The sequence below is a fragment of the Lycium ferocissimum genome, chromosome 7 (genome assembly GCF_029784015.1).
Source record: "Lycium ferocissimum isolate CSIRO_LF1 chromosome 7, AGI_CSIRO_Lferr_CH_V1, whole genome shotgun sequence".
NCBI classification, from domain to species: domain Eukaryota; kingdom Viridiplantae; phylum Streptophyta; class Magnoliopsida; order Solanales; family Solanaceae; genus Lycium; species Lycium ferocissimum.
In genome coordinates, this window is record NC_081348.1 from 39123837 (window position 1) to 39149175 (window position 25339).

General features: G+C 32.9%; 3 protein-coding genes and 1 non-coding gene across 4 annotated transcripts; all 4 read left to right on the forward strand.

Moving 5' to 3' along the window:
* The first annotated feature begins 5250 nt into the window (after positions 1-5250).
* LOC132064909 (transcription factor HHO6) lies at positions 5251-7963 on the forward strand. Its single transcript, XM_059458080.1, has 5 exons — positions 5251-5649; positions 6065-6303; positions 6394-6805; positions 7244-7320; positions 7414-7963. Exons 1-5 carry the CDS (start codon positions 5430-5432, stop codon positions 7696-7698), a joined length of 1233 nt encoding a protein of 410 aa, XP_059314063.1. The 5' UTR covers positions 5251-5429; the 3' UTR covers positions 7699-7963.
* Positions 7964-14891: 6928 nt separating this feature from the next.
* Positions 14892-18096, forward strand: LOC132062829 (la-related protein 6C). Its single transcript, XM_059455310.1, has 10 exons — positions 14892-15371; positions 16083-16164; positions 16257-16351; positions 16445-16516; positions 16615-16694; positions 16789-16867; positions 16979-17026; positions 17117-17185; positions 17302-17391; positions 17512-18096. Exons 1-10 carry the CDS (start codon positions 14991-14993, stop codon positions 17764-17766), a joined length of 1251 nt encoding a protein of 416 aa, XP_059311293.1. The 5' UTR covers positions 14892-14990; the 3' UTR covers positions 17767-18096.
* Positions 18097-19502: 1406 nt separating this feature from the next.
* On the forward strand, positions 19503-19576 carry TRNAI-AAU (transfer RNA isoleucine (anticodon AAU)). The gene has a single exon. It is a non-coding gene; the product is annotated as a tRNA-Ile (tRNA).
* A 2004-nt stretch (positions 19577-21580) lies between these two features.
* LOC132064910 (peroxidase 10) lies at positions 21581-24287 on the forward strand. Its single transcript, XM_059458082.1, has 4 exons — positions 21581-21838; positions 22814-23005; positions 23103-23268; positions 23710-24287. Exons 1-4 carry the CDS (start codon positions 21620-21622, stop codon positions 24117-24119), a joined length of 987 nt encoding a protein of 328 aa, XP_059314065.1. The 5' UTR covers positions 21581-21619; the 3' UTR covers positions 24120-24287.
* Positions 24288-25339: the final 1052 nt, after the last annotated feature.

Consider the following 25339-nt stretch of genomic DNA (forward strand, 5'->3'; position numbering starts at 1 on the left):
TTCATGCCATCATTGCCCTCTCTCTCTTTGTGTGGAAAGACAAAAGGTAGCAGTGGCAACTTTCAAAGGAATCTAATGCTCCCTTTGCTTGACCGCTCGCCTATGCACCAACTAGTGGGAACAGTTGGAATTTAAACAAGACTCTATTGCCCCTCATTTTCTTGGTGAAATTAAATTAAAATTAAAGTAAAAGAGACTAGAATAGGAAGTTGTTCTTCTAACAGATATATTCGCCAATTCATGTGAAATACTTGTTATGTTTCGCTTTTTGAGAGTCAAATTACGTGAATTTTGATTAATATTTTAACAAATATTTCTTATCATACTGATAAAAGAAGAATTGCAACTTATAGTACTTTTCGTATAGTTTTCAAATATTTAAAATTTAATTTTAAAATATTGAGTTAACCTAATCTACTTTAGCTTCGGAAATTAGTAAAATCGACTCTCGGAATATTTTAAGAGGGAGTATCATTTGTTCTATTTTGTCTTTATGGATAATTCAGAATTTTATTTTTATTAAGACGTAAATCATTAAATAATAGGGGAGAGCACACATTGGGGGTCTAAAATGCAAAGAACTCCGTAAGAATAAACATTCAATTTCAATTAATAAATAAACAAATTAAGAAGAATGAAAAGGAAGGAAAATGATTAATCTGAGATTAATTAAGAAAGAAGGTCGTGTGGGATTCTCCTTTGTTTGTAACTAATAAGATGGGAATCTAATTGGTGTAAAGGCTTCTCATTAAAAGTTTTTTTTTTTTTTTTTTTGAAAAAAGAATTAAAGGATATGTAATTCGATTCGAGGCGTGCAATTAATTCGGCTGTGAGTTGGGGAAATGAGAGTGGACATATTTGTCCTTTTTTTTTGCGCGGATTGCCCTTCTTTTGGGTTGGTCTTTAAATTTTGCCCCTCATATTCTTTGCCTTTAATTTTTGCCCTTCGACGTAACTCTAAGCATTCACGCAGTAAATCATGATGGTTCGAGTTCGAACCCCCGCTCAAGATAAATTAAAAAAAAAAAAATTGCAAGGCAAGGTTTGGGTCCCAGATATATACTTGTTAAGGAATTACTAAATTTATACGGATCCCGATACTCTTGCCTTATGGGCGGACTTGGCATAAGTATGCCAGTCCGCATAACTTTGGTAATTCCTTAACAAGTCATGCTTGTGGGGGCATACTTTTAATTGGCAAACTTTTATGCCGGATCCAAAGATAAACGTGTGAAGGAATTACAAAAAGTTATGTCCGACCCGTATACTTATGCCAAGTCGCCCATAAGGCATAAGTATGCCCGCATAACTTTGGTAATTCCTTCACAAGTGTATGCCTTAGGCATAGTGAAATTTAAACTCGCCTTGTGAATTTTTTTAAAATTTTGACTGTGGGGGGTTAACTCGAAACCTATAGATTTTAATCACGAAGAAATTTAAAGATTTCAAATATGAGAGACAAAATTTAAAGAACACCCCAAAAGAAGGGCAATTCTGCGAATTTCCCGGGACCTATAATTAAATCTAAGATTCCTTATCCCTAAGTTGCACGTTATTCTACTCTCTGCCCTTTAAGCCTTCTTATATTTACTATCTCTTTCATTTCAAGTTAAATGTCTTTCAAGGTTTTAAAACGTCAATTAAGAATATATTAAATACATGATATAATGTATAAGTATTTAATTTTTATTGGAAAGTAGTTTTATCGAAAAATAAGTATTATTAATTACTTTCGGAGTGAAATTATTTCTACCCCTACTCTGCTTTTAAAAATCCAACTTCCCTCTGGATATCGTTTCTACAATTTCGATTGGTTCTCCAAAATGACAGCAATATAAGAATATATTAATTCTCCTGAAAATGAAAGCAGAATATTAAAATGATCCAAGCGTCACTTTGTTGTTTCTGGGGGTGTCAGTGTAATTATATTAGTATAAACTATAGCTGTATGAATAAGATTCTTATGTGTACCGCAAAATTGTACTACTATTATTCCCAAGGAAAATGGATCATTAGAAAAGTATACAAACATAAAGTGATCTAAACGTCAACAGAGAAGACGCCGTTAAACGTTAAATCCCCCCAACCTCAGGGTCAGCCCCTTAAACAAAATTACTTTTTTAAAAAAAAAAAATCTCAGTCCCCACAAAAATATCATCTTTTAGCTGCAGTTGTTAATTGTTCCCCCAAAATTAAAAAAAGTAGAATAATTCTTTTAGGTAATTTTAAGTAGACATACTTACATAATTTAACGTATATTACACTTGACAGATCTGACACTGTCATAACCCATAAAAAAAAATTACGACAATGTAACAAATTGCAATATCTAATTATTAAAGCAATAATGGGTGTTATAATATTAGAACCTAAAAAGAGTTTCTTCTAATTCTTCTACATGATGCGTTAATTCAAGGACTTGATAATTGGCATTTCGATGACCGGGAACATTAATTTTGGGTTCAATATAATGCAGCGAGCAAATAATTTTGAATTCGAACGTCTCAAATTGGTGCTTCGTTCTTGATGAATACGTGTATTTTAGATGAATCTTTCACACGATCTGATTGGCTTTCTTGAATCAATAGACTATTCAAATTAACTCTTTTTTTTTTTTTTTTTAATAAGAAGATATTTAAACAGTAGGATCATGTGATCAATTGAAAAACTGAAATAATTTTATTGACCTTTGCCTTTTGCCTTGGGATGTCCCATTACGTGATACATGTCATAATCTTGTTGCTGGTTGCATGTGAATTTAATTGGCATACTAGTAAGAATATCATGTTAGTTTGGATACTTGACATGTTATGTTATTTAACACGTTAATGAGTTCCGACTTTAGGATGACAAACACACTAATTAGTTTGGATCATGGAAGTGAACGCATCACGTGAAAATCAACTAAATGGCGTGGACTTTTAATCAAAATTTCCATTTGAATTAAATAATAAATTCAGATTTCGTCTAACACTTTGATTCAAATGTCTACAATGACAGTCGGTAGCGTTGATGAGGAATTCAGTGCTCACTTTTTCTGTGAATTGTCATTTTGGTTTTATGATTATAATATAAAAAAGGTCAATCAAAATTTTCAGATCTTTACCATTTTTCACCTTATTAGAAAGGTAAGATCAGTTTTTTTTTGTGTGTATGACACATCTATGATCTAAATTCTTCAACTAAATAGAGAGTAATATAGTACATCAATTAAGACAATCCTGCAGATAACACGTAAGACATTACACAATAGAAAGGAAAATCATCCTATTTTAATGTAAATAACTGGAGAAAATAATAAGACATAATTTTCTTTTAATTACCATGTCAATATGTTGGCACCCTGCCAAATAATGCTGTTCGTACGAGTTCACATATTGGGGAGTCAGCAAATTCTACTGCCATAAGAGTTAAAGGCCTATACTGGGTGAACCTTATATTTACAACACCACATCCGAATGTTGATATTCCTATTTGGTAACTTTCGGGAAAAATAATTGATATGCTCTTTATTGAAGGAAAAGTAAAGTATTTTGCCTCTCTGAAAAATATGCAAGATTTTTTCAACTTTCTCAGGTTCTGGACATCCATACCTTTTGTAGAGTTATGAATAGAAATACTTAAAAAAAGTCCATTGGGGTTAATATATATCTTCAATTTCCAGGCAAGAACATCCAGAATGCAATGATTAATGTGAAGCAAATGTTCCTGTGCAAGATCTAACAACTACCTTTGCTAGGGATTAAAATTTAATCAAGTACTAATTAAATAAACTAATGTGCTGTCACCAAATGCATGGTTTCTTACTTTGACTTTTATGCCAAATTTTAACAAGCAGCAAAAAGTACAAAAATTTTTTCAATAGCTACCGGAAGAAAATAGTTTCCCCTTAATTTTATAAAACAGGAATCTTTTTGCTTACTCAAAAAATCGAACGAAAGATAATGTTTTGCCTTAAACCAAAAGAGTTGCATTTGGTGGTTGTGCTTCTATGTACTATATTCACACACATAATTTGTTCATACTTGACTTAGAAAACTAAACTAAATATTAATCAATACTAGATTTTAAATACTGCGTTTCATACTCCAATTTTAGTTTATGATCGGCTCAAGAGTAATGTTATTTAAAGCTTCTGCTTTAGGCTAAGAATTAAACCCCAAAATATTGCTAAGTAATGATCACAAGACAATAGTAATAAAGTCTTTTAAAAATTAACTGTAACTCTTTTAACAAAAAGCTCATTTGTGGTAGATAATTTTGTATAAAATAAAAAGGTCAAATAATGAATACAAGAAATTAATAAAGTTTGGTCATGATTAATTGTAATTAAAAGTATTTTTGTGGTAGGAAAATGATGCTCCCACAAGGATTCGAACTCAGATTCATATAATTAAAGCAGAAGAAAGACTTCATACTCAACGCCAAACCACGACAGGGTGTCTTATCATTGTCATTATAAGTTTATCCAACATGTAATGCACTTATGAATAATAGAAAAGTCGATCAAAATTTTGTATTGGAATTTCTTGCTTTGTATAATAGTACAGATAACGTATAACTTTTATATTTATCATAAATAAAAAGTTTCATTTTTTTTTCTAGATATGTTAAGGTTGTTCAAATGAGTGAGTAAATCAAATTAAATTTATATCTCTTATTAATTCGTACATATACTTTCCAGGTTGGTTTTTGATTTTTCCTTCACGTAATTTCATTCTCTTATGTTTTTCTTTGTTTATGATGATTTTAATTTTTAATTTTAACTTATTTTTTATAAATAATCCATTTTTATTTCTCATTAAAAAATATATTTTAAGAAATTAATATTTAAAAAATAAGTTTATATCTTTTCATCTCAAAATGTTAGAAAAATGAGCTTTTAAACCAGACAATAAATAAAGTAATAGTATAAACTTTTATACTACTAAACTAGATTAATTAATGTTATCCTTCAAACCAAACGAGTTTTAATTGTAGTAATTAATAATATATGTTATTATCATTATTTGGATTATTATACTATACGAAAAGAGGGGAAAGAAAGAATAATATACTATTGAGAGAAGTGTGGAGGACAATTTAGACCATTGAAAATGGGGAATCTAAATCTAACGAGATAAAATATGCGACGACACGAAATATACCTTTCAGGGTTATAGACCTTCTTTGTTTTCTGTCAAAAACCAGCGTTGTTTAACAGAATCTTCTCCTTCTTACCCCGCCCCCCCCAACAAATACCAACTTTCCCTTCTTTTTTTCTCCACAGTCAATATATACGTCTATATATATGCCATTAATTATCTTCTCTCCTTAATTTCTTATTTTTTGCATATTTGGGGTTCCATATTTATTGATTCTGAGAGCAACTGAAGCAAAAAGATTCAATTTAAAGATCTAAATCTGAGATAGTGGAAGATCTGTAAGAAATGGGTTCGATCGGGCCACCACCAGAATTAAGCTTAGATTGCAAACCTACTTTCATTCCCACATCTATTACTGATTTTCTTAGACAACTCTCTTTGATCCATAACGTACCTGATAAACTCTCACAAATTGATGATTATATTACCAGACTTGAAGATGAAATGAGGAAAATTGATGCTTTTAAACGCGAGCTTCCCCTTTGTGTCCTTCTTGTTAAAGATGGTTAGTTCTTCCTTTTTTTTTGGTATGATATTTGGTTATTATGCTGTGTAATGTTATTTGCGTATTGATTACTTGTGGGTAATGTTTCATTTGTCGAGTTGATGGTCACTCAACTAATAGTTATTGTATCAGAAAGTCGCTTTCTTTGTTAAGGGAAAATTGGAATCAAGAAGAAAGGCTACTGAGATAATTACTATTAGTTGAGTGACCATATGAGGAATCAACCCTTCATTTGGAGTTATTGATTATGTGAATGGGAAAGCAATAGATTGTAAAAAGATAGATGTCTGAAGATTCTTCTTGTATTTTAGTACTACTATGTGTATGTTTTTAGATTGTTCTTTTTGTAATGTTATTGAATGGAGAAAATTGAGGGTGTTAATTGTTTTCCTCTGGTGATGGTTGTTTATTGCAGCTATAGTAGCTCTGAGAGCAGAATCAGCGCATTATAGAAAATCCAGAAAAGAACCAGTATTGGAAGAATTCATTCCACTGAAGAAGAGTTCTAATGAAGATACTAAAGCTGAAATCATTAAAGATAAGGATAATAGTAGAGAAAAGATGAGTTGGATGAGCTCTGTGCAGCTCTGGAACGGTGATCAAAATACTGATGAAGCGAATAATAAACAACGATCCAAATCAGAATTGAAACTGGTTAGAACATAACTGACTTGATTATGAAATTATCGGATTTTTTGTTGTTCATCTTTGCTGATCAACTTTTTGGTTTTAACTCTTTGTTAGGATACTCAAAGATCGCCTGAAGAAGGAAATAGTTCAGTAACTGAGGATCCATTCCAATCATGTAAAGCCATGAATACTGGAAAGGCATTTTCACCTTTCAAGGGGCTTTCTAGTTTCTCAGTGACAGCGGTTAGGAAGGACAATAAAGATGAACTACCAGGAGTACCAGGATTATCACTTCATACTCCTGGAATTACGAAGCTGAGGGAGGATACTGTGACTAGTGGTTTGAATACGAAACATAATGGTAGCGGAGGTGGATTATCTAGTGTAGCTGGTTGCCAATCTAATGTAATAAGGACTGGATCACTGGCTCAACAGCAGTCTGCTAGTAGAAAGCAAAGAAGATGCTGGTCACCAGAATTGCATAGGCGATTTGTTGATGCACTCCAACAACTTGGTGGTTCACAAGGTAAACTTTAACTATTCTTCAAGCGCAGAAAAACTTTATGCCATTTTGTTTGCAAGAATATGACTCTTTTGTTTCCTTATTGTATAATAGAATTAGGTGCCCAATTCAAGGTTTTCTATAGGTTTTACGTTTTGTTTTTAGCATACGAGTCCTTGGTGTTTGACTTAGACTTAGTGCTTGATGAATTAGGAGAATTTAACTCTTGATTATTGTATGGATCATTGGAGCCCTGTGTACATTTTCATGAATGCTTGGTATATAGAAGTTAGGAATCGACATCTTAGCTATACTGAAAGTATGGTCCTCCACTGAAAATATATCTGAAATGATTTCTCAATAGCTGCCAGAATCTTGAAATAACATTGTATTAAACATTTCCATCTTAGTTGTTCGGTCAATTTTCAAATCTTGCTCATACTCTTTAATGGTTTTCTGCAGTTGCAACTCCTAAGCAGATTAGAGAGCTTATGCAAGTGGATGGCTTAACCAATGATGAAGTAAAGAGTCATTTGCAGGTGAGTTTGATCTCATACTATTTAGTGAAGTACCTTTATATGTTGTTTGTTTTTGAATTGACCATATTAATAAATACTTCTATACTATTTCAGAAATATCGGCTTCATACACGAAGAATTCCAAATACACAGGCTCAATCAGCAAATCAGTCTGGTGTAACTCTGGGAAATTTATGGATGTCCCAAGGCCAATACGGAGAATCCTCAAAGCAGAGCAGTTCCCAATCTGGTTCCCCTCAGGGTCCTCTACACCTGGGTGGGAGTTCCCGAGGTACTTCCACGACTTTGTGTGATAGCATGGAAGAAGAAGACGATGTAAAATCCGAGAGTCACAGCTGGAAAAATCACGCTCACACCTCTGGAAAGATTGATGTATAGATCTCCACCATGAATTTTGCAGATAAAGGTTATACATTGGAGGAATTAATTACTATAAATTGATACCCTATAATACTTATATATAAATCTTGAGAGAGATGTGAAATTTTGCAGGATTAGATCTCCTTTTTTGTCTGTGCATTTTGAACCGTGTTCTAGTTGTTTGTTGTTTCGGTATAAGGAACTTGAATTTAAGTCCAACACTTGAGAAATGAAAGAGCAGTGCCTCTCTGGGATCAAATACATCACTATTATTACTTGCTTTCTGTTGAGAGTTATTGCACTTGAATTTCTTGATGCTTTTGGTGTCTTGACTTATTCTTCTCCAAAGACTTCTAACTTATACTTTATTATCCTCTGAAGGATTACTTTGATTTAAAGAAATATGTGGAGAAACTTTTTTCCTTTAAGAAAGTGGAACAGGGATGCCTTCTAAGATTAGGCAAGACCCAAGCCACCAAACAATAGCTTTTGTCTTCCACAAGACAAGGTCTTGGTCCACATTCAAAAGCTTGAAATGCAATTTCTAGCGTAAATCTCTCTTTTTTTAATTTATATTTTATTATGTGTCCTAGTCTGTGACTCAAGAAAAATCAGATCAGTTAATTGGAGAAACAAAAAGGAAATGAAATTAAAAAAGAAAAAAAGGAAGAAGGAGGAGAAGAATAGAAGCATCTAGTATTAGTTAGTGTCCAATTTTAAAATTCAAATTCATTTAGCAATCATGACTTCAGCGGCTCTTTATGTGGATCAAGAATTGATTTATGTAGCAGGTTGTATAAGTTGTGCTATGACCTGTTAGGATCCTTCCAATTATATCTATCCTATAATTAAATCACTTAAATATCTAGGTTCATGTTCTTAAAGAATCATTAGATATCTTGTGAAGTAAAATTGACAAGGCAAGATTTGGTCTTATCCTCTGCAAGATACTCATTCCTATTATACATATCTTCAATTAAATATGCTGTCTGTTTGCTCATTTATTACAAGCATTAGGTAGTTTCCTTGTGCTATATTCATTTATATTTAAAAATAAATATATGGACCACTTTTGCTCCTTCAAGACAGATGTAAAACAAAAGCACTTGTAGACATCAAGAAACGAATCTGGCATTTGTTTATTGACCATGCAACTGAAAAAGATGAGGAATCAAGAGAAAGAAGACAATGAGAAAGATGATAAACAAAAGCAAGTTGATGTAGAAAAAAGAGGAGAATCTACACACACATATAAAGGCAAAGAAAGAATAGTCCAAATTAATATATGGAGTTAAGTTGAAGGATCTTTGATTCTATTCATTGTTCAACCAACAAATCTTGTGGGGTGTTGTCCTAAAAAACAAGTTTCTCTGGTTGAAAAAATTCCTTCCTTGAGTCAGAGCAATCACATGAAATTAATGGGTGTTGTGTGAAAAAAAAAATGGGGGAAGTGGGAAGGGTGAGAATTACTTCTCTGACCTATTCCACTTAAGAAAAGAATCAACAATAATTATGTTTTAATTCCAAAAATGTTGCGTCGACTATGTAAATTCGCACTAATCATATTTATTGCGTATTTAACCTATTTTACTTGAGAAAGAATCAATAGTAATTGCACTACAATTTCAAACTAGACAGGATTGACTATATAAATCTTCACCGATCAAATTTCTCCAATTAAATTTATCTCAAGCCAGCCTTATACAAAATAAAAATAAAATTTTAAAATACTAAAAAATTCCTCAAAACTAAAAGGAATTCGAAAACTAAGATGTGTGTTGCTATGCATATACAAGAGTATGCCAAAAAAGTCTCTTTCACCAGCAAAATAATAGAGAAAGAATCTTATGAACAAGATTTGGTTAGTGCGCCCACAAAGATAGCCCCATTTTCTTAACTATCACTGTTTAGTGAAAAGGATAAACAAATAATCATTTTGTGCTCTTAAAAAAGAACCGACACTCTTATAGGCTATAGCTATTATTTTTGTGTGACTTACCATCAGTTTTATGTAGTTTTACTTTAAAAAGATCAAGAAAATTATCAGTATATGAATTTACACAATGAATTAGATGTATCAATTAGGGGTGTACATGGATCGGGTTGGTTTGGATTACTTACATAAACAGCTACCTTTTAACAGCTTCTAACAATTTATAGCTACTTTTCTATATTTACAAATCGTAGCTAGTTTTTGTTATATTTCTGTTGTATTTCGCGTTTTTGAAATAGGGAAATACACTTAAAATACAAAGTTTACTGAGTTCGCATTTTTGAAATACACTGAAATATAAAATCACAGAGTCAAAATAGGCTGTATATATGGAACAGATTCTCTTCTTTCATTTTAAATGGTAAATCAAATTAAATCAACCATGTATCACGCATAACTGTTGAAGTTCCATAATAACCCACGTTTCTCTCTCCAAATTACTCCATTCCAAACTTTTAGAAATACTTCCAAATACGTAAAAATATACACCGGAATACAATAAAATATGGTTGATTGTTTAAGAAATATAAAATTGTAGTATGCATATATACAATGGAATACAATGAAATATATCAGAAAATTGTTTCATAAATTAGAAATACATTGAAATACAACGAAATATACTGAAGCATTTTATCAAACACTTGGTGAGCATGAAGCTCCACAACTCTCATCGGAGGTGGATATGCGTTTAACCACCGGTGAACCACCGCTGCCACCGCGGAGAAGAAGTGGCGTGTCGAAAAAGTAAAGAACAAACCAAAACGTCACTCCTTTTCTTCGAGATTTATAAATCGAGAAACTTAAAAGTTTCAAAGGAACCGATTTATAGCAACATCAAAGGAAGAGTTGCCTCCATAACTAAATCGAGAAGGGGTACGAGCTCTCTAGTGTTAGAAATTCGACGAGGATTGCGAGAGATTATGTGCTCTATGCCATCAAGAAGAGTTACATGTTACTAGTTCTTGTCATTCGACACTTCCCTTTGTCACAATCTTGAACAATTTTCCTGATGAAGTAACTTGACATATTTGAAGGAATCAGGCAAGGGAAATAGATCTGACAGATCTGGGGGCAGGAGAGGGAAGAGAGAGAGAGAAAGAGAAGGGTGAGGGAGAAATAAATTTGAGAGGTGAGAGAAAACTAATTTAAAAAGAAACTTGTGAAATACGGGACATTAGTTATGATGTGTAATTTAAGAAAATATTTTAGTTATGAACAATAAATAAAATCAAAGGTAGTTATTATTCATAAATAGGTCTTAGAAGTAGTTATGACAAGTAAATTTTCCTTATTTAAACACCAAACCAAACCAAATGCGTCGGATTTTTAAATTTATAAACCAAACCAAACCAATAAAATTCGGGTTTTTCAACTTCGGGTTATTCGATTTTTTCAGGTTTTTTGGGTTTTTTTCCAAAAAAGTCTTCATACAAAACATATGACTTTTACTTCAAATATTTCTTTAGTCCGGGTAAAATACAACTATATAACTAAGGTGTTTCTTAAGAAAATAACACAAAATGTGAGATGGGTGATGACATTGTATTAAAATATTCAACAAAAAAGATAATAAAATCGGTTAAAATAAGTATTGCTAATTAATAAGCCATAAAGAAAATGACTTTAATATAAAGTTATGCTAAAATAAGTACGGCTAATAAGTATTAATTACAAGACAAAGAAAAAAAATTAAGCTATATATTTTTACGCTATAAACCAATTATGCAAAATTGAAGAATATATATCCAAAATTACTGTCATTCCTAGTGTTAGAATTGAATTTCTTTTGTTAGCATTAGTGTTGAGTTGGTTTTGATTTAGACATTATTTGAGTTACTAACATCCATGGGATATAAAATTTATTGGCATTCAAAATTCTAAGTTCAAGCTTAAAATAATATGATAAAAGACAAAAAACTATGAAATTTTTTAGGAAATAGTTACAAATTACATTACAAATAAATATTTTTATGTATAAAATATTTTAAAAATCGAATACACGTAACGTCGGGTCGGTTTGGTTTGGTTTGACTTTTTTTAGGTAAAACCAAACCAAACCAATTATGGTCGAATTTTTTTTTTTCCAACACCAAACCAAGTCAAACCAAACCACTAGTAGAATTTTTTTTTTCAGTTTAACTTAATTTATCGATTTAGTGCGGTTTGTCGGTTTGCTTTGTACACCGTGGTATCAATCATCGTACATCAAAGTAAGCTATTCTTCTTTTGAAAGGATGGGAAAATACAAAGTAGTCATATGGATATTTATAAGTTTTCTCAACATGTGATTGTGTCTGACACATTTTTGGATCATTAATGTCCCCGAAGATTATAAGTTGATCAACCATATGCATTTCCTGACAAGAAAGGGGTAAGCGTAGGATAACACAGAGATAGAAGAATGACTATTGCATTTATTGTTTAATATGTTAATGTAATAGCTCTAGTAGACCTATGATAAGATGTAATGTGATACAAATATTGAATGTATTTTTGCCCTTCTATTTATCTTTTGTTATGGTGATTTTTTGGTGTGTAGGTAGTATTTTGTTCTCCCAACTTTAGTGATTCGAGATTACTTCTAATATATTTGCAACAAAAAATTATTTGAAAAAATGATCTTGAGTTGGACATGTTTTGACTTATGATCTCTTGCTCAATTATTTCGTTTCGACTCATATTTGATCCAGGAGATCTTTTGGATGGGTAATTTGGCCTGATCAAATTAATCCAACTTGCTCATTTAATATTAAATCTCAAATTTTCTCTTGATCAACTTGTCAGTTTCTTTTGCATTTAAATATTAGATTTTTTTGAGGGTTTCTCATTTAGTGTTCAGTATTCGGTTTGGGAGTTCATTAATCCTAATTTACACCGACGAGTCTTACTCATACAAGGGTGCGAACTCGAGACCTTAATAGAGAAGTATCTACAAAATTTTGTAGTGGTAGATTTTGTTGAATTTAGAGATAATACGAAAAAATTGAATAAACAACTCTTCCGGAAAGAAATGGGCAAAATAGTTTGTGTTTATTCCTGCCTCTTCATCTTGAGCTCTATCCACCGAGTAAGTCGTTATCGTACTTCCAGAATTATTAAGAATATCCTTTTCTCTAGCCTTATCACTTTCGTATTTAATTCACATTATAAAATGACAACTTGACATTAGGTGCAAATTGTCATGTAACATCAACTTCATTAACTATTCATTGTGAAAAACTTATTTAACAAAAAAAAAAGAAAAAAAAAAAAAGAGAGAGAGAATCAATAAATAAAGAAAATTATCTAGGTAATGTGACTTTAAAGAAATTGATTAATCACTATATAGAGAAATAATAAATATATTCAGATACGACAACTACTTGATGAAAGTCGAGAGGATTAATTTAGCTTGTAAGCTCATTGGCAATTTGTCATTGGTGTAAAGTGTAAAATAACCATTTCCTTTTCTAAAGGTCAATCTTAATAAATAGTAATAAGAAGGGCTTTTGACAGACATATATGTAAGAGCAAAAGACATATAGATATTTTCTCAGGGACTACCAACCATAATTAATTGTTACAAAAAAGGAGAGGGAGTTTATCTTGCATATTTTAGAGTAACTAAATAACGAGGAATGGAGATTTCTTGGCCACTTATAATTTGGATGAAAGAAAATGACCTTTTCAGATCTCTTATGTGTAAAAATGAAGATCTCTTGTAAAAATGACATAAAACTAAAAACAAATTTGTCTTTCGTTAGGTCCCAAAATATTTCGTATTTTGCTTTTAACTTATCGTATTTCATTCTTCTCTTTTCTCAATACAACATTTTTCTATATATTATTACAAGCCAAAACTTCACTGTATATATCGCAATCTGCTGCCCCAATTTCGACAATCTCTGAAAACACTTTTGAAGACTAAGTTTTAAGAAAAAGTTATGCAAAACAAACACTTACTAGCAAATTGGAGAAAAATGGGTGAACAAATTGCATATGGGCTTGAAATATTACTCTAAGAGAGTGTGATAGTCTTATGTTGGAAAATCTCACTTCCTTGAGAAATAAAGAGGACTTGAAATGATTTTGGACTTGAATATGGGCTTCACAGAAAAAAAATGAGCCTTTTCTCCAAGCAAGATCATTGCAAGTAGGTCTTGCATAGATAATTCACCGCATGAGAAACTCCAAAGTATTTCACTTTTTCTTTCCCAAAAAGCCCAAATGAGAGGCCTCGAAATCAATCAATTTTTAGTAACTAGTCCAACTTGCTCATATTTAAACGGTTTGATTTATGAAATTGTTGACTTGACTCAACAAATTGAGTTCAAAATAACGCATCAAACTATTGAGTCACAATGGTGTAACCCGAGGGACGACGAGTCAATATGCAATCCAAAAACAAAAATAATTTGGAGACTGAGAATTATGTTATTTGGAAGAACTTAGCTATATAATTTAAGAAAAAAATAATAGTTTAAATTTCACATTTTAAAACAAAAATAAAAAGGAGGGAAGGTTGGATCTTGTTGGGTAAATTGGGTTATAACCGATTATTTGACCCATTTTGGCCAAACTATACTGCGGGTCACTTGGGTCCTGATCTGTTTATAGATTTGACCTCCTTTAATGTGCTCAAGTTTAACTCAACACCCCCCCCCCCCCCACACACACCTACATTTGGACGTTTTTGGAAAATTTATTCTAAAAGTTACTCTCCGTTCGTTCCAATTTAAGTGCCTTATTGTTCTTTTTGATTTGTCGCAAAAAGAGTCTCTCTTTATTTATTTAGTAAATCGAAAAAATTCTACCAACCTACGTGACAAGTTTATAACCACAAGATTCAAATGACATTTTAGTACCTTATACACCTTTTTAATGTTGGGTCACAAAATTCAAAAGTCTCTTTTTATTTTTTAAACGCCGTGCTAAGTCAAAAACTAAGAAACAGAGGGAGTACTTGGGTTTGGATTGTTGTTGTTTCTTTCAAATATACAATAATCTGTCTTGATTTTATTTCTAGAAGAGATTTCTTTTTTATTTGACCAAAGGTATAATAACGTGAGTGGCTATAGCATGGTCAAGAATCACAGGAGAGGTAGTCAGCAAACATCGGAATGATTAATTGGTCTTTGTGAAAGTAAAAGTTAGATGCACTTCACTTGCTGGTCGTTTGCTGTTACTTAACTTATGGAGACTTCCTCGCTCCACCATTCAACAAGATCAAAGGAAAGAGAAAAACAGTATGATATGAATACTACTGATAATTATCATAATCATAAATCTTCAAGAAAATTGTAATACAAAAGAAAAGAAGATAAAACAAACAATAATGGCACAATTGCAACCTGAGAGAGTTGCTGAAGAATGTATTCAAGAAATTAAAACACATTTTGAGGCTAAGGATGTTAAGAAAACAAGTAGTAATAGTAATAGTAATAAGGAGGATAGTGCCTCTTTCAAATTCAATGTCCAAGCCCCTGAATTTGTACCAAGATCTCATGCTACTACTACTATTACTACTACTACTACAACCCCAATTTCAAGTTACTTTTACCCATATTTCCAGTATCTTTCTGGGGGTAATGCTACTTCTGATTGGTTATATGTGGGTGATCAAGACACTCTTTCCTATATTCCAAATCAAAATTTCTCTGCTATGCTTCAAAAAGATGTCCTTCCAGAAGATGTCAAGAACAAGATCATTAAACAGGTCATTGTTTCTTTCATTTTCTTTTTTATTCTTGATTTGTGCTTCATTGCTTCTCTTGAGCCGAGGGTCTTTTGGAACCAGCCTTCCTATCTTCCAAGGTAGGGATAAGGTCTGCGTACACTTTACCCTCCTCAGACCCCCACATTGTGGGATTCCACCGGGTATATTGTTGTTGTTGTTGATTTGTGCTACATTGCTCCGGATTTGATCTTATAGTAATTATTGCATTCTTCTTTCTTTTCAATTTTACATATAGAACAAATTGCTAGTAGGGTTTTTCTTTTTTCTTCAAGCATTTGATGTTAGGGACCTACTGGCTCGACTAATCCGGATTCACGCAGTAGAAAGTCCATTATGGGGGGTTTTATCGCCCAGAAAAGGACTCCATTCCAAGGTCTAGAACACAAGACATACTATTAAGGGTGAAATAAGTTAAATCATTCCACGACTCCCTTGGTGGTTACAGGGTTTTGTTATTTGGTAGGAGTAAAACCTCATGCATGTCTAATTGTTTCAAAGTGGAATTAATTAAATTCAATTTTTCTTGTTCTATCTCCGAGTAGAGATTGCTGAATAAATGGGGGATATAGATGACACTAATTAACCTTTCTCTCGCATGGCTTATTTGCTTCTTTTTTTTTCTTTTTAAAAAAAAAAAAAATCCGCATTTTGTATCCATAATCTGATGGTTAAATGTTAATATATTCATAGGTTGAATACCAACTTAGCGACATGAGCTTGCTGGCAAATGAGAACCTATTGAGACAGATGAATAAGGACCTTGAAGGCTTTGGTGGGTATTAAAAGGAAAAGAAAAGTTATTCTCAACTTTGTTTTAATGTCTGTTTTTTTCTTATATTCTAATAAATATTTGTAATACTGCAGTCCCAATTTCCTCTGTTTCGGCTACAAAGAAAATCAAGTCTCTCATCACCAACCAACAGACACTTGCTCATGCCCTCCTGTCCTCTACAAAGCTGGTACTTTTATAAATTCAGATTTTGATGTATTAATGTCCTTATGAATATCGATACACGACTCAGTTTTTCTATACTTGGAACTTTCTTATGAAGGTTGTAAGCAATGATGGCAAGAAGGTTAAAAGAAGAATTCCATTTACTGACAAGGATAAAGAGGATTTGCAGGTACACATATTTTCTCATATCTTTGCAGTTTGCACTATGGTCTTGATTATGTTCATTTTTAAGTGCTAATACTTTGCTTTCTAATTTCCTTCTTTCAGTTACGCACAGTTGTTGCGGAGAATTTACCAGATGATCACTCTCATCACAACATTGAGAAAATATTCAAGGTAGCTGGAAGGTGATATCTTTGCCCCTTTATCAATAATTTTCATATATTTTGCTATGTTTCTTCTATTGCAAATTAAACTGACTTGTTATATTTTCTATTTAAGTGTCAAAACCATCCGCGTATGCCATCCCCAGGATCCAAACTTGTCGCGTGCTAGAGGAGACATTGGCATTAGCAACAAGGTATTTAAAAACTGACTCGAACTAAATTTCTCATTAACAACACCTTCTCCTTTAAGAAGAAAACCTCATTCCTTTTTTTTGTTTTTTGGTTCTTGTTATTTTGCTATGAAGCTCCATGCACTGATTGAGTTTGAGAATCCTGAAGCAGCTGAGAGAGCAGTACGTCCATACGTTTGAGCTCAAAAATTAATTTCTTGATTTTACTTGCCTTTCCTTTCAGTTAAATCTAATTACTTTTGATTCGATCAGGTCGAGAAGTTAAATGATGAAAGGAACTGGAGAAAAGGCCTACGAGTGAGATTGCTCCTCAGACGTTCAGTAAGTCTATTATTTACTGTCTCCTTTAATCACTTCTTAATTACACACATTTGCTTCACAATTCTCCAATTTCCTTCCCGAATATGTTTTTGTGAAATGGCTCGTTAAATTTGCAGCCAAAGTCTGTTCTAAAGAGCAGGAAATCGGAATTTGATTGTTTTGATGATGAAGATGGACTGCCCTCTGAAGACTCTGATAGCAATAATGTAAGTAAGAATGTCATGGTTAACATCCTAAACTATATTAAAAAAACTACTTTCTCTTCATATGGGTTTAACTTATATGCACTGTCAATGTATAAATAATGGTGCTATTAAAAATGGTAGGTTGAAGATGGAGTAGGATCAGCCAAGAAATCATGGAACAAAGGGCGTGGGAAATTAAGAATGCGTCCTCAAATTCATGGTGGTCGGGGCCTACTTGCCGCACTTCCACAATGCAGCAGCGGGTCGAGCCTAAGTGAAGGACCAGTGAGACAGGTTACAAAAGGGCCAAGAATGCCCGATGGAACGAGAGGTTTCACCATGGGAAGAGGGAAGCCTCTTACAACTACTGTTATATCCGGAGTACATGTTGCCTAATGTGAACGTTGATCAATTTTCCCCTTTGGTTACTATGGAAATAGTCACCAAAAATAGATTTTGGATTTCAGAGTTTTTGAGAGTCAAGAAAATAATGTTACGTTCTACTTTTGTGCACTGTTTTTGAGCATTGATTCATTCATTTATTCAACAAAATGTATAGCAGCATATAGGTCCTTAAAAGGCTTGCTTGAGAATGAGACTATTGTTTTTTTTTTTTTTTTTTTTAACCTGGAATCCACCTCTTTCATGGGCTATTATAATACATCCGAGATTTGATTCATCTTATTTTTGCATTATTATCAGATTGATCTACCATTTATATTCTTTTGTTTCCCGTGAGTTCAATAGAAGAGATAATTGTTGGCATAACTAATCAGGATGACCAGGAAAAAGAACTTGGATTAATCACGAAAGTGATCGTCCAAAAGGAGGCATTTTGCCTGTAATTTCCCAGGAAGTTTTTTGACGTCGCCATTAGTAAAAAACATTAAAGGAAGCGAATGTGCACAAACTGTTTGTGTTACTAAATTTATTAAATTCATTTTCCGGGTTGATTTCCTAGATAGTCACTCAATTTTTTATTGTATTGTATTAAAATTACCAAACTATTTTTTGTAATAGAAAAAAAACAACTTTAACTATGCATCAGGAAAGTCATTAGACTACTTTTTGCAACCAAAAGTCATTCAACTTTGTTAAGTATCACAAGTCATTAATAGGAAACAACAGAAATTTTTTCTATGATATTTAGGCTAAGTTGAATGACTTTTGGTTACAATTTTTTTTTTTTTGAGTGACTTAATTGAATTAGCTTTTTTTTAAAAACCAGAAAGTATTATAGTGACTTCTTGTGATATTGAGTAAAATTAACTGATTTTTATATTACAAAAGATAGTTTAAAATTGAGTAACCATCTATGAAATTAACCCCTTACTTTTCCTTAGAGAGTGGGGAATTTGGATTGCTGTTGCCTGTTGTCATCAAGGGGGTAGTTTACACACAAGACCCCCATAAACTTTATTTTTTAAGGCCTATGAACATCCTATCATGCCGGTTTATACGATGATTATTTGTTTCAATGGTATATTTTTACTTTGTTTTCCTTCGCCAGTTCTCTCATTTATTCGTTTTTCTTTTTGTTTGGAATGTTAGAATGATCTAAGATAAATTGTAGTGGTTAAACTTTGTTACAGTCATACAGATTTGATAGAAAATGATGAATTCCGCGTTACAAATCTAACAAAAAAATGGATTCCAAAAAATGTGCAAGTTACACAGAAAATAAGTAGTACTACTATTTAATTTAAAATAAAATCATGTGCGTATAAAACATAGGACTGTAGCTCCTCATGAAAAAAAATTAAATATCCAGCCAAAGCTTGTTACAAATTTGGTAAGAAAAAATGGATACCAGAGTGGTAATAGGCACCGAATTAGAAATTCAGGATGTCTAGTCAAGTTACAGAATTTTTGTGTATTAAAAGGCAATTTATATTCCCCAAATTGCTCTAGTTTTCGTAAATTTTACAAGTTTTCTTGTTAAAAGTCTCTTTTAAGGTATGACCTAAACTCCATGGACTAAAGGGTTATAATCTAAAATTTCTTTAAACTTGATCCATAACTTGGATAGCAGTAAACCTAAAATACAGGTGCCCCCATATAACCATCTTGAGGAAGCAGCGGGTTTACCAATATCAACCAAATACGATATTAGCTAAAAAGAGCACAACAATGGCCCATTAGCTCAGTTGGTTAGAGCGTCGTGCTAATAACGCGAAGGTCGCAGGTTCGAGACCTGCATGGGCCATTTTTTTTGGTTGTTTTCTCCTTTTAATTATCTCTGTAGATTCAATCTTTCTTTATGAACTCTTCCCCTTTTGCTTTGTTTGGGGTTTTGAACAACCATAGTCCTAACTTTCCTTTTTGGGTTTAATTCAAAACTACAGCTTTTTTTTGCATCTTCCTTTAAATTGTCTCTGTCTGTTTGTTTTCGAGTTTCTTCATCTACATATGATCGATTTGTCTAGTTTTTTGGTTCTGACTTTAAAGATTCAGCCTTTATGAACTTTTTGGTTTGTTATTTTTTGGGGGGGTTATTAAAAACTACCGTGCTACTTTTCCTTTTACCTAAGGTTGCTGATGTTAATTATGTTGTCTTATGGATGCTTAACATCTAACTTATGGTAATTAACAGTATGTGAAGTAAGTAATTACTAGTATCTACTACTTTATGAATGACGACCTACATAAAACCATAGTTTAGAATGACCATTTTGTTCTAAGATACATTGGTCTAATCCCTTTAACCGGCAGTCTAATAGAAGTTGACATCTTGGTTTTGGTCCTTGTGGGATGACGGACTGCACTAACGGAAAACAAAATTTGGAACTAAGCTATAAAAGTGATACATGCTTGTTTTTGCATTTTGTATAATATATATATATGTTTTGCATATAATGGCCACAGATGCATGTAATGTTGTGATTATATTTATTAAGCAGATCGCATTACTTGTTATATTTTGTGTTTGCCACTAGTTGAAGATAATAAACCACAGTGGCAATGACAGTATCGTGCACTATTTGCAACAATTTCAATTAAATGGAATTTCAGCACATGTTAAAATCTCATATTTTAGTGTCGGTCTCATTTGAAAACTGGACCTTCATTATCAATTCTTTGTCATCTTTTAAACTATATTATTGGAAAAATACTTTTTAGTGATCTCCACTTCCAAGTACATCGAATTATGGCTGATTTAGGTAATAGGTATCTAAGTTTGACATCCTTAGCAGCCACACAAATACTAAAATTTCATAGATTCTGGATGCTGACAATAGCATGTTCAGTTGTGTTATTTGAAGTCTGTTTCATATCTTCTTTGGAGCAAAAGTAGAATGAGATTTACATCTGATCTAACTTAAACAAAAATCTTTTGCTTTAAATGAAAACAGTAAAGATGTTAATAACAAGTCTAAAGAGATTGAGGGAAATAATGAAATTGACTGATGCAAGTAACAAAAACTATCTGAGATATGTGTATTCTGGGAAATCTTGTCTTATTGACAGGATAAATGTGACACAAAACTATGCAGTATCATACGGTACTCCAAATTACCAATACATCTATTTGATGAAAGGAATTCGCCAACATGTGTTCAGGTACAGTGCTGTAACTTGATTCATGGTCATTGCTTATTCTTTGGTAAGCAGAACTTTCATTTGGTTTCTGAAGGGTTAACAAGATTCAACATTGTCGATTGTTGATCAACCAATTTAGTCAATAATCGGTCCTCAAAAACGTTAACAGTGTGTTGAATATTATTCAATGACTTTTTCATCATCTGTAGCTAAAAAGTTCAGCAGTTTCTGGTTAAGTTTCTAAGACGGTGCTTGTGCCAGGTATTGGTGATCTTATTTCCAGACTGTTCTTTTATTTCTTGGATAAACACTGTTCCATTGAAAGCATAAGTGCTTTGATAAACATGCACTTCTACCTTTCTTTTGCTGTGAATTATATCAGCGGTTGGTTGAAGGAACTCTTTTTGGAGTTCATGCAATGTCAGGAACTCTATTAAATATCTTTGCTGCATTTTGTCCAACTAATGTACTAAAGATTAACAAATGTCAGTGGATAACTTCATCCAGCACTGACCTTTAGTAAAAAATACCGGTTGTCGTATAAAATTGTAGTGCTTACATTTCCATTAAGCTCTTATATGCATTAGTGGCATGCCCACTCTAAAGTCCACTAATGTAACTTAGCTTTTCTCGTATATAAATTTCTCTAAGCAGCACAACACAAGTCACAAGAATCAGTATTATTCTTAGCTTTTAATACTTGAAAGTTATGGCAAGTCATAGTATGTTCCCCTGCCTTACTGTTTTCTTCTGTGTGATCAGTATTGTGTCTCCCTTAACTGCTGGTCAGCTTGATTACAGTTACTATGAGAGAGCATGCACCAGCTTGCCTAGAATCGTTCGCTGGAATGTTTGGGCAGCACTCCGTAATGACTCCAGAATAGCTGCATCCCTCCTTCGTCTGCACTTTCACGACTGTTTTGTAAATGTAATTTCTCTCCTTTAAGTTATCACCAGCATTTTATTGAGTTATACTTTTCAAACTTATTTGAAGCATCATGGTGTTAAAGTTTTCTTAGTTACATTCTCATAACTCAGGTGAATTGCATATCAAGTCCTACTCTAAGCTTTTCTTATCATATTGTATCCATATTCTCAACTTGCCTAATTGTTAGTGTTTGTTCCTGTTAGCAAAATAGGGCTTTGACCATTTTTAAGATTCTTCATGGGGTATATCTATATTTTATGCCTCCAAACTACAAAAATATTTACTCATGATAGACTCATTACTTTGTAAAGTGAACTTTACATATAGGAGAAGTTCTCTTTTCTGATATAGAAAGATGGAAAGAGTATGATGGCTCTGTTGGCTAAGTTGTATTTGATATTTCTAGAGCTGACTAGTGCTTAGTACTTGGATATAATTGCGAATGAAGTCTTCGTGTTGGAAGTAAGCTGAGTCCACTTGTTCTTAAAGAACTTTCCCTTGTAGTCTTTTTCTTCTTTTCTGTTTCGTGTATTCTTATGAAGTTTAGGGTCTATCAGAAACAGCCTCTCTACCTCTTAAGGTAGAGGTAAGGTCTTCGTACATTCTACCCTCCCCAGACGCCACTTGTGGGACTATACTGGGTATGTTGTTGTTGTTGTATTCTTATAAAATTTCTTCGAATAGAAATTGGAGTAAGATCGTTTCTGGTTCTTCAAGAAATTAAACTGCAGTTACAAGAGATACTATTCTATGTCAGTACAGAACTTATGATGCTGCTATTCCACTTGTAATAGTATTGTTTCCAGTTAAAGTTCCTTTTATATCATAGCTACCTGGTATTGAAATAAATGAAGTGACAGGACTGTTTTCTTGAATGTTAACTCTAATGCAGCAACTGATGCAATTAGAAGGCTAATAAGGTTGACGGCTGATCAGTTTATGCTTTTCTTTTAATGCCTTTTTGCTTATTATAAGGGTTGTGATGGATCCGTGCTTCTTGATGACACGAACGATTTCAAGGGTGAGAAGAATGCTGCACCAAACCGCAATTCAGTCCGAGGATATGAGGTAATCGACATCATAAAAGCAGACCTTGAAAAAGCTTGCCCATCAACTGTATCTTGTGTGGATATATTAACTCTTGCAGCTAGAGAAGTGGTTGTCATGGTAAGTAGCAACATTTATGTGCAGACAAGTACTCAAGTATTGTAATGTGCCGAGAAATAAACCAAAGATGATAAATTTTCCTGTCTTCCTTTTTCAGTCAGGAGGACTATTTTGGCCAGTCTTACTTGGTCGACGAGATGGACTAACTGCAAGTGAGAAAGCAGCAAATGAACAATTACCGTCACCCTTTGAGCCTCTAGATAAAATCACGGCCAAGTTTACTGATAAGGGTCTTGATCTAAAGGACGTAGTAGTTCTTTCAGGTACCTTTAATCTTCTTGATTCTTAATTAATTTCAAAAGCAAAGAGTAATTAGCTCTCTTGGAACTCAGAAATGCCTAAGGAGGCAACTCCCTAGTGCAAAATATAAATAGCAAATGTTCAACTTTAGCACACTCAAACATATACGCGCATAAAGTTAAATCTGCATTGAAGTTATAAAGGAAAAAAACATATATGGCTTTGTGTTGCCCATTCTCTTATCAGGGGCGGATTGTTCTTATACAGTGCAGAATAGGATAAGAACAATCTTTGTTGTATATATAGATCATTGAATCCCCTCGACAGTTTCTAGTGTAACAACATCAAATGTGGTCCAAATTAGTTTAGGCCACAATTTTAAATCTCAAGTATGACCTTATTGCATTCTTTTGAATCCCTTCCTAGAATTTCTGACTCCGCGACTGTCTCTTGTGATATATTAGGAGCACACACAATTGGTTTTGCTCAATGTTTCACATTCAAGAGGAGACTATTCAACTTTCAAGACTCTGGAAAGCCAGATCCAAATCTTGATTCTTCAATGTTGTCGAATTTGCAAAGCACTTGTCCCAACACAGATGGATCCAACACCAAGATTGCTCCACTGGACATTCAATCCGTTACGAGATTCGACAATGCATATTACAGAAACCTTATGAACAACTCAGGTCTTCTTGAATCTGATCAAGCTCTAATGTCAAATTCTCAGACTGCTGATATGGTCAAATCCTACAGCTTGCACCCTTATCTCTTCTATAAAGACTTTGCTGCATCGATGGTGAAATTAGGAAATGTTGGGGTCCTCACTGGACAAACTGGACAAATTAGGAAGGTATGTGGCTCTGTAAATTAAGAAAGTGCTTCTCTAAACTATGTTTGGTTTAATGTTAGATCACAACGTATATCAACTATCAAGTGTTTATTATGTAATGAGGTGATATGCTAGCATTGTGCATTACCAGAAGTATTGTTCTCGAACTATTGGACCTAGTGGATGCTTCAGTATGCATGTTTTTAACTATACATCAGATGATGATTGATGCCCAACAGCCCAAATAGATATAATTTCGTTTTATTTTATGATCCGGTATGAATTGTTGTAACTATATGGACAATGAGATCCCACTTAAAGAAGAAAACGTTGGTCATTATATATATATATATATATATACATATGTATATAAAGAACAAAAGGTGGTCCTAGTGCTTGACTATCGATGTGCTAAAACGTTGGACTCTTGTGATTTTTATGCTCATGCCCCTTCAAATTTATGTTCTTATTATGCAGTCATCTATACGTTCTCTAGACCACCTATTGGCTATTTCTCTAGTTCAAAATTCTCTCCATTAGGACGAGAAGTTTAAGTTATATATTCTACTTATCAGTCAGTGACAGAGTCAGAATTTTTTACTATGGGGGTCCAAAATATAAAAAAATAAATATACGAAAAAGTCAAAAGGGGTTCAATATCTATTATATATACATAAAAAATTAATTTTAACCACGTATAAACAGTATTTTTTCCGCAGAAGGGGGTTCATGTGGCTCCGCCCCTGCTACCAGTATATTAATGTTGTTTTACTACTCCCTCCGTCTCATAATAAATGTCACCTTAACTAAAAACACGCATATTAAGAAATCAATAATATAATGTGAAGTTTATCAAATTACCTTTATATAATAAAATAAATTACTTGCAATAACATGGAGTACTACTATAAAGATACAATAACAACAACAACAACAACAACAACATAGGCAGTATTGCTCCACAAGTGGGGTCTAGAGAACTTAGAGTGCACACAGATAGGGCTGTTCACGGTTTTGATTAAAACCAAAACAAAATCGAAAATTTAACCAAATCGAATAAAAAAACTGACATTTGTTTTGGTTTGGTAAATTTTACAAACCGATAATATTTAGTTTGGTTATGGTTCTATTAAAAAATAACCGAACCAAACCGATAAATTATATACATAAATTTTATAATTATTTATATGTATAACATTAGTTTTTCATAAATAATTATAAATACTTCATACCTTTTAATCATTAATTTGATTTTGGTCTAC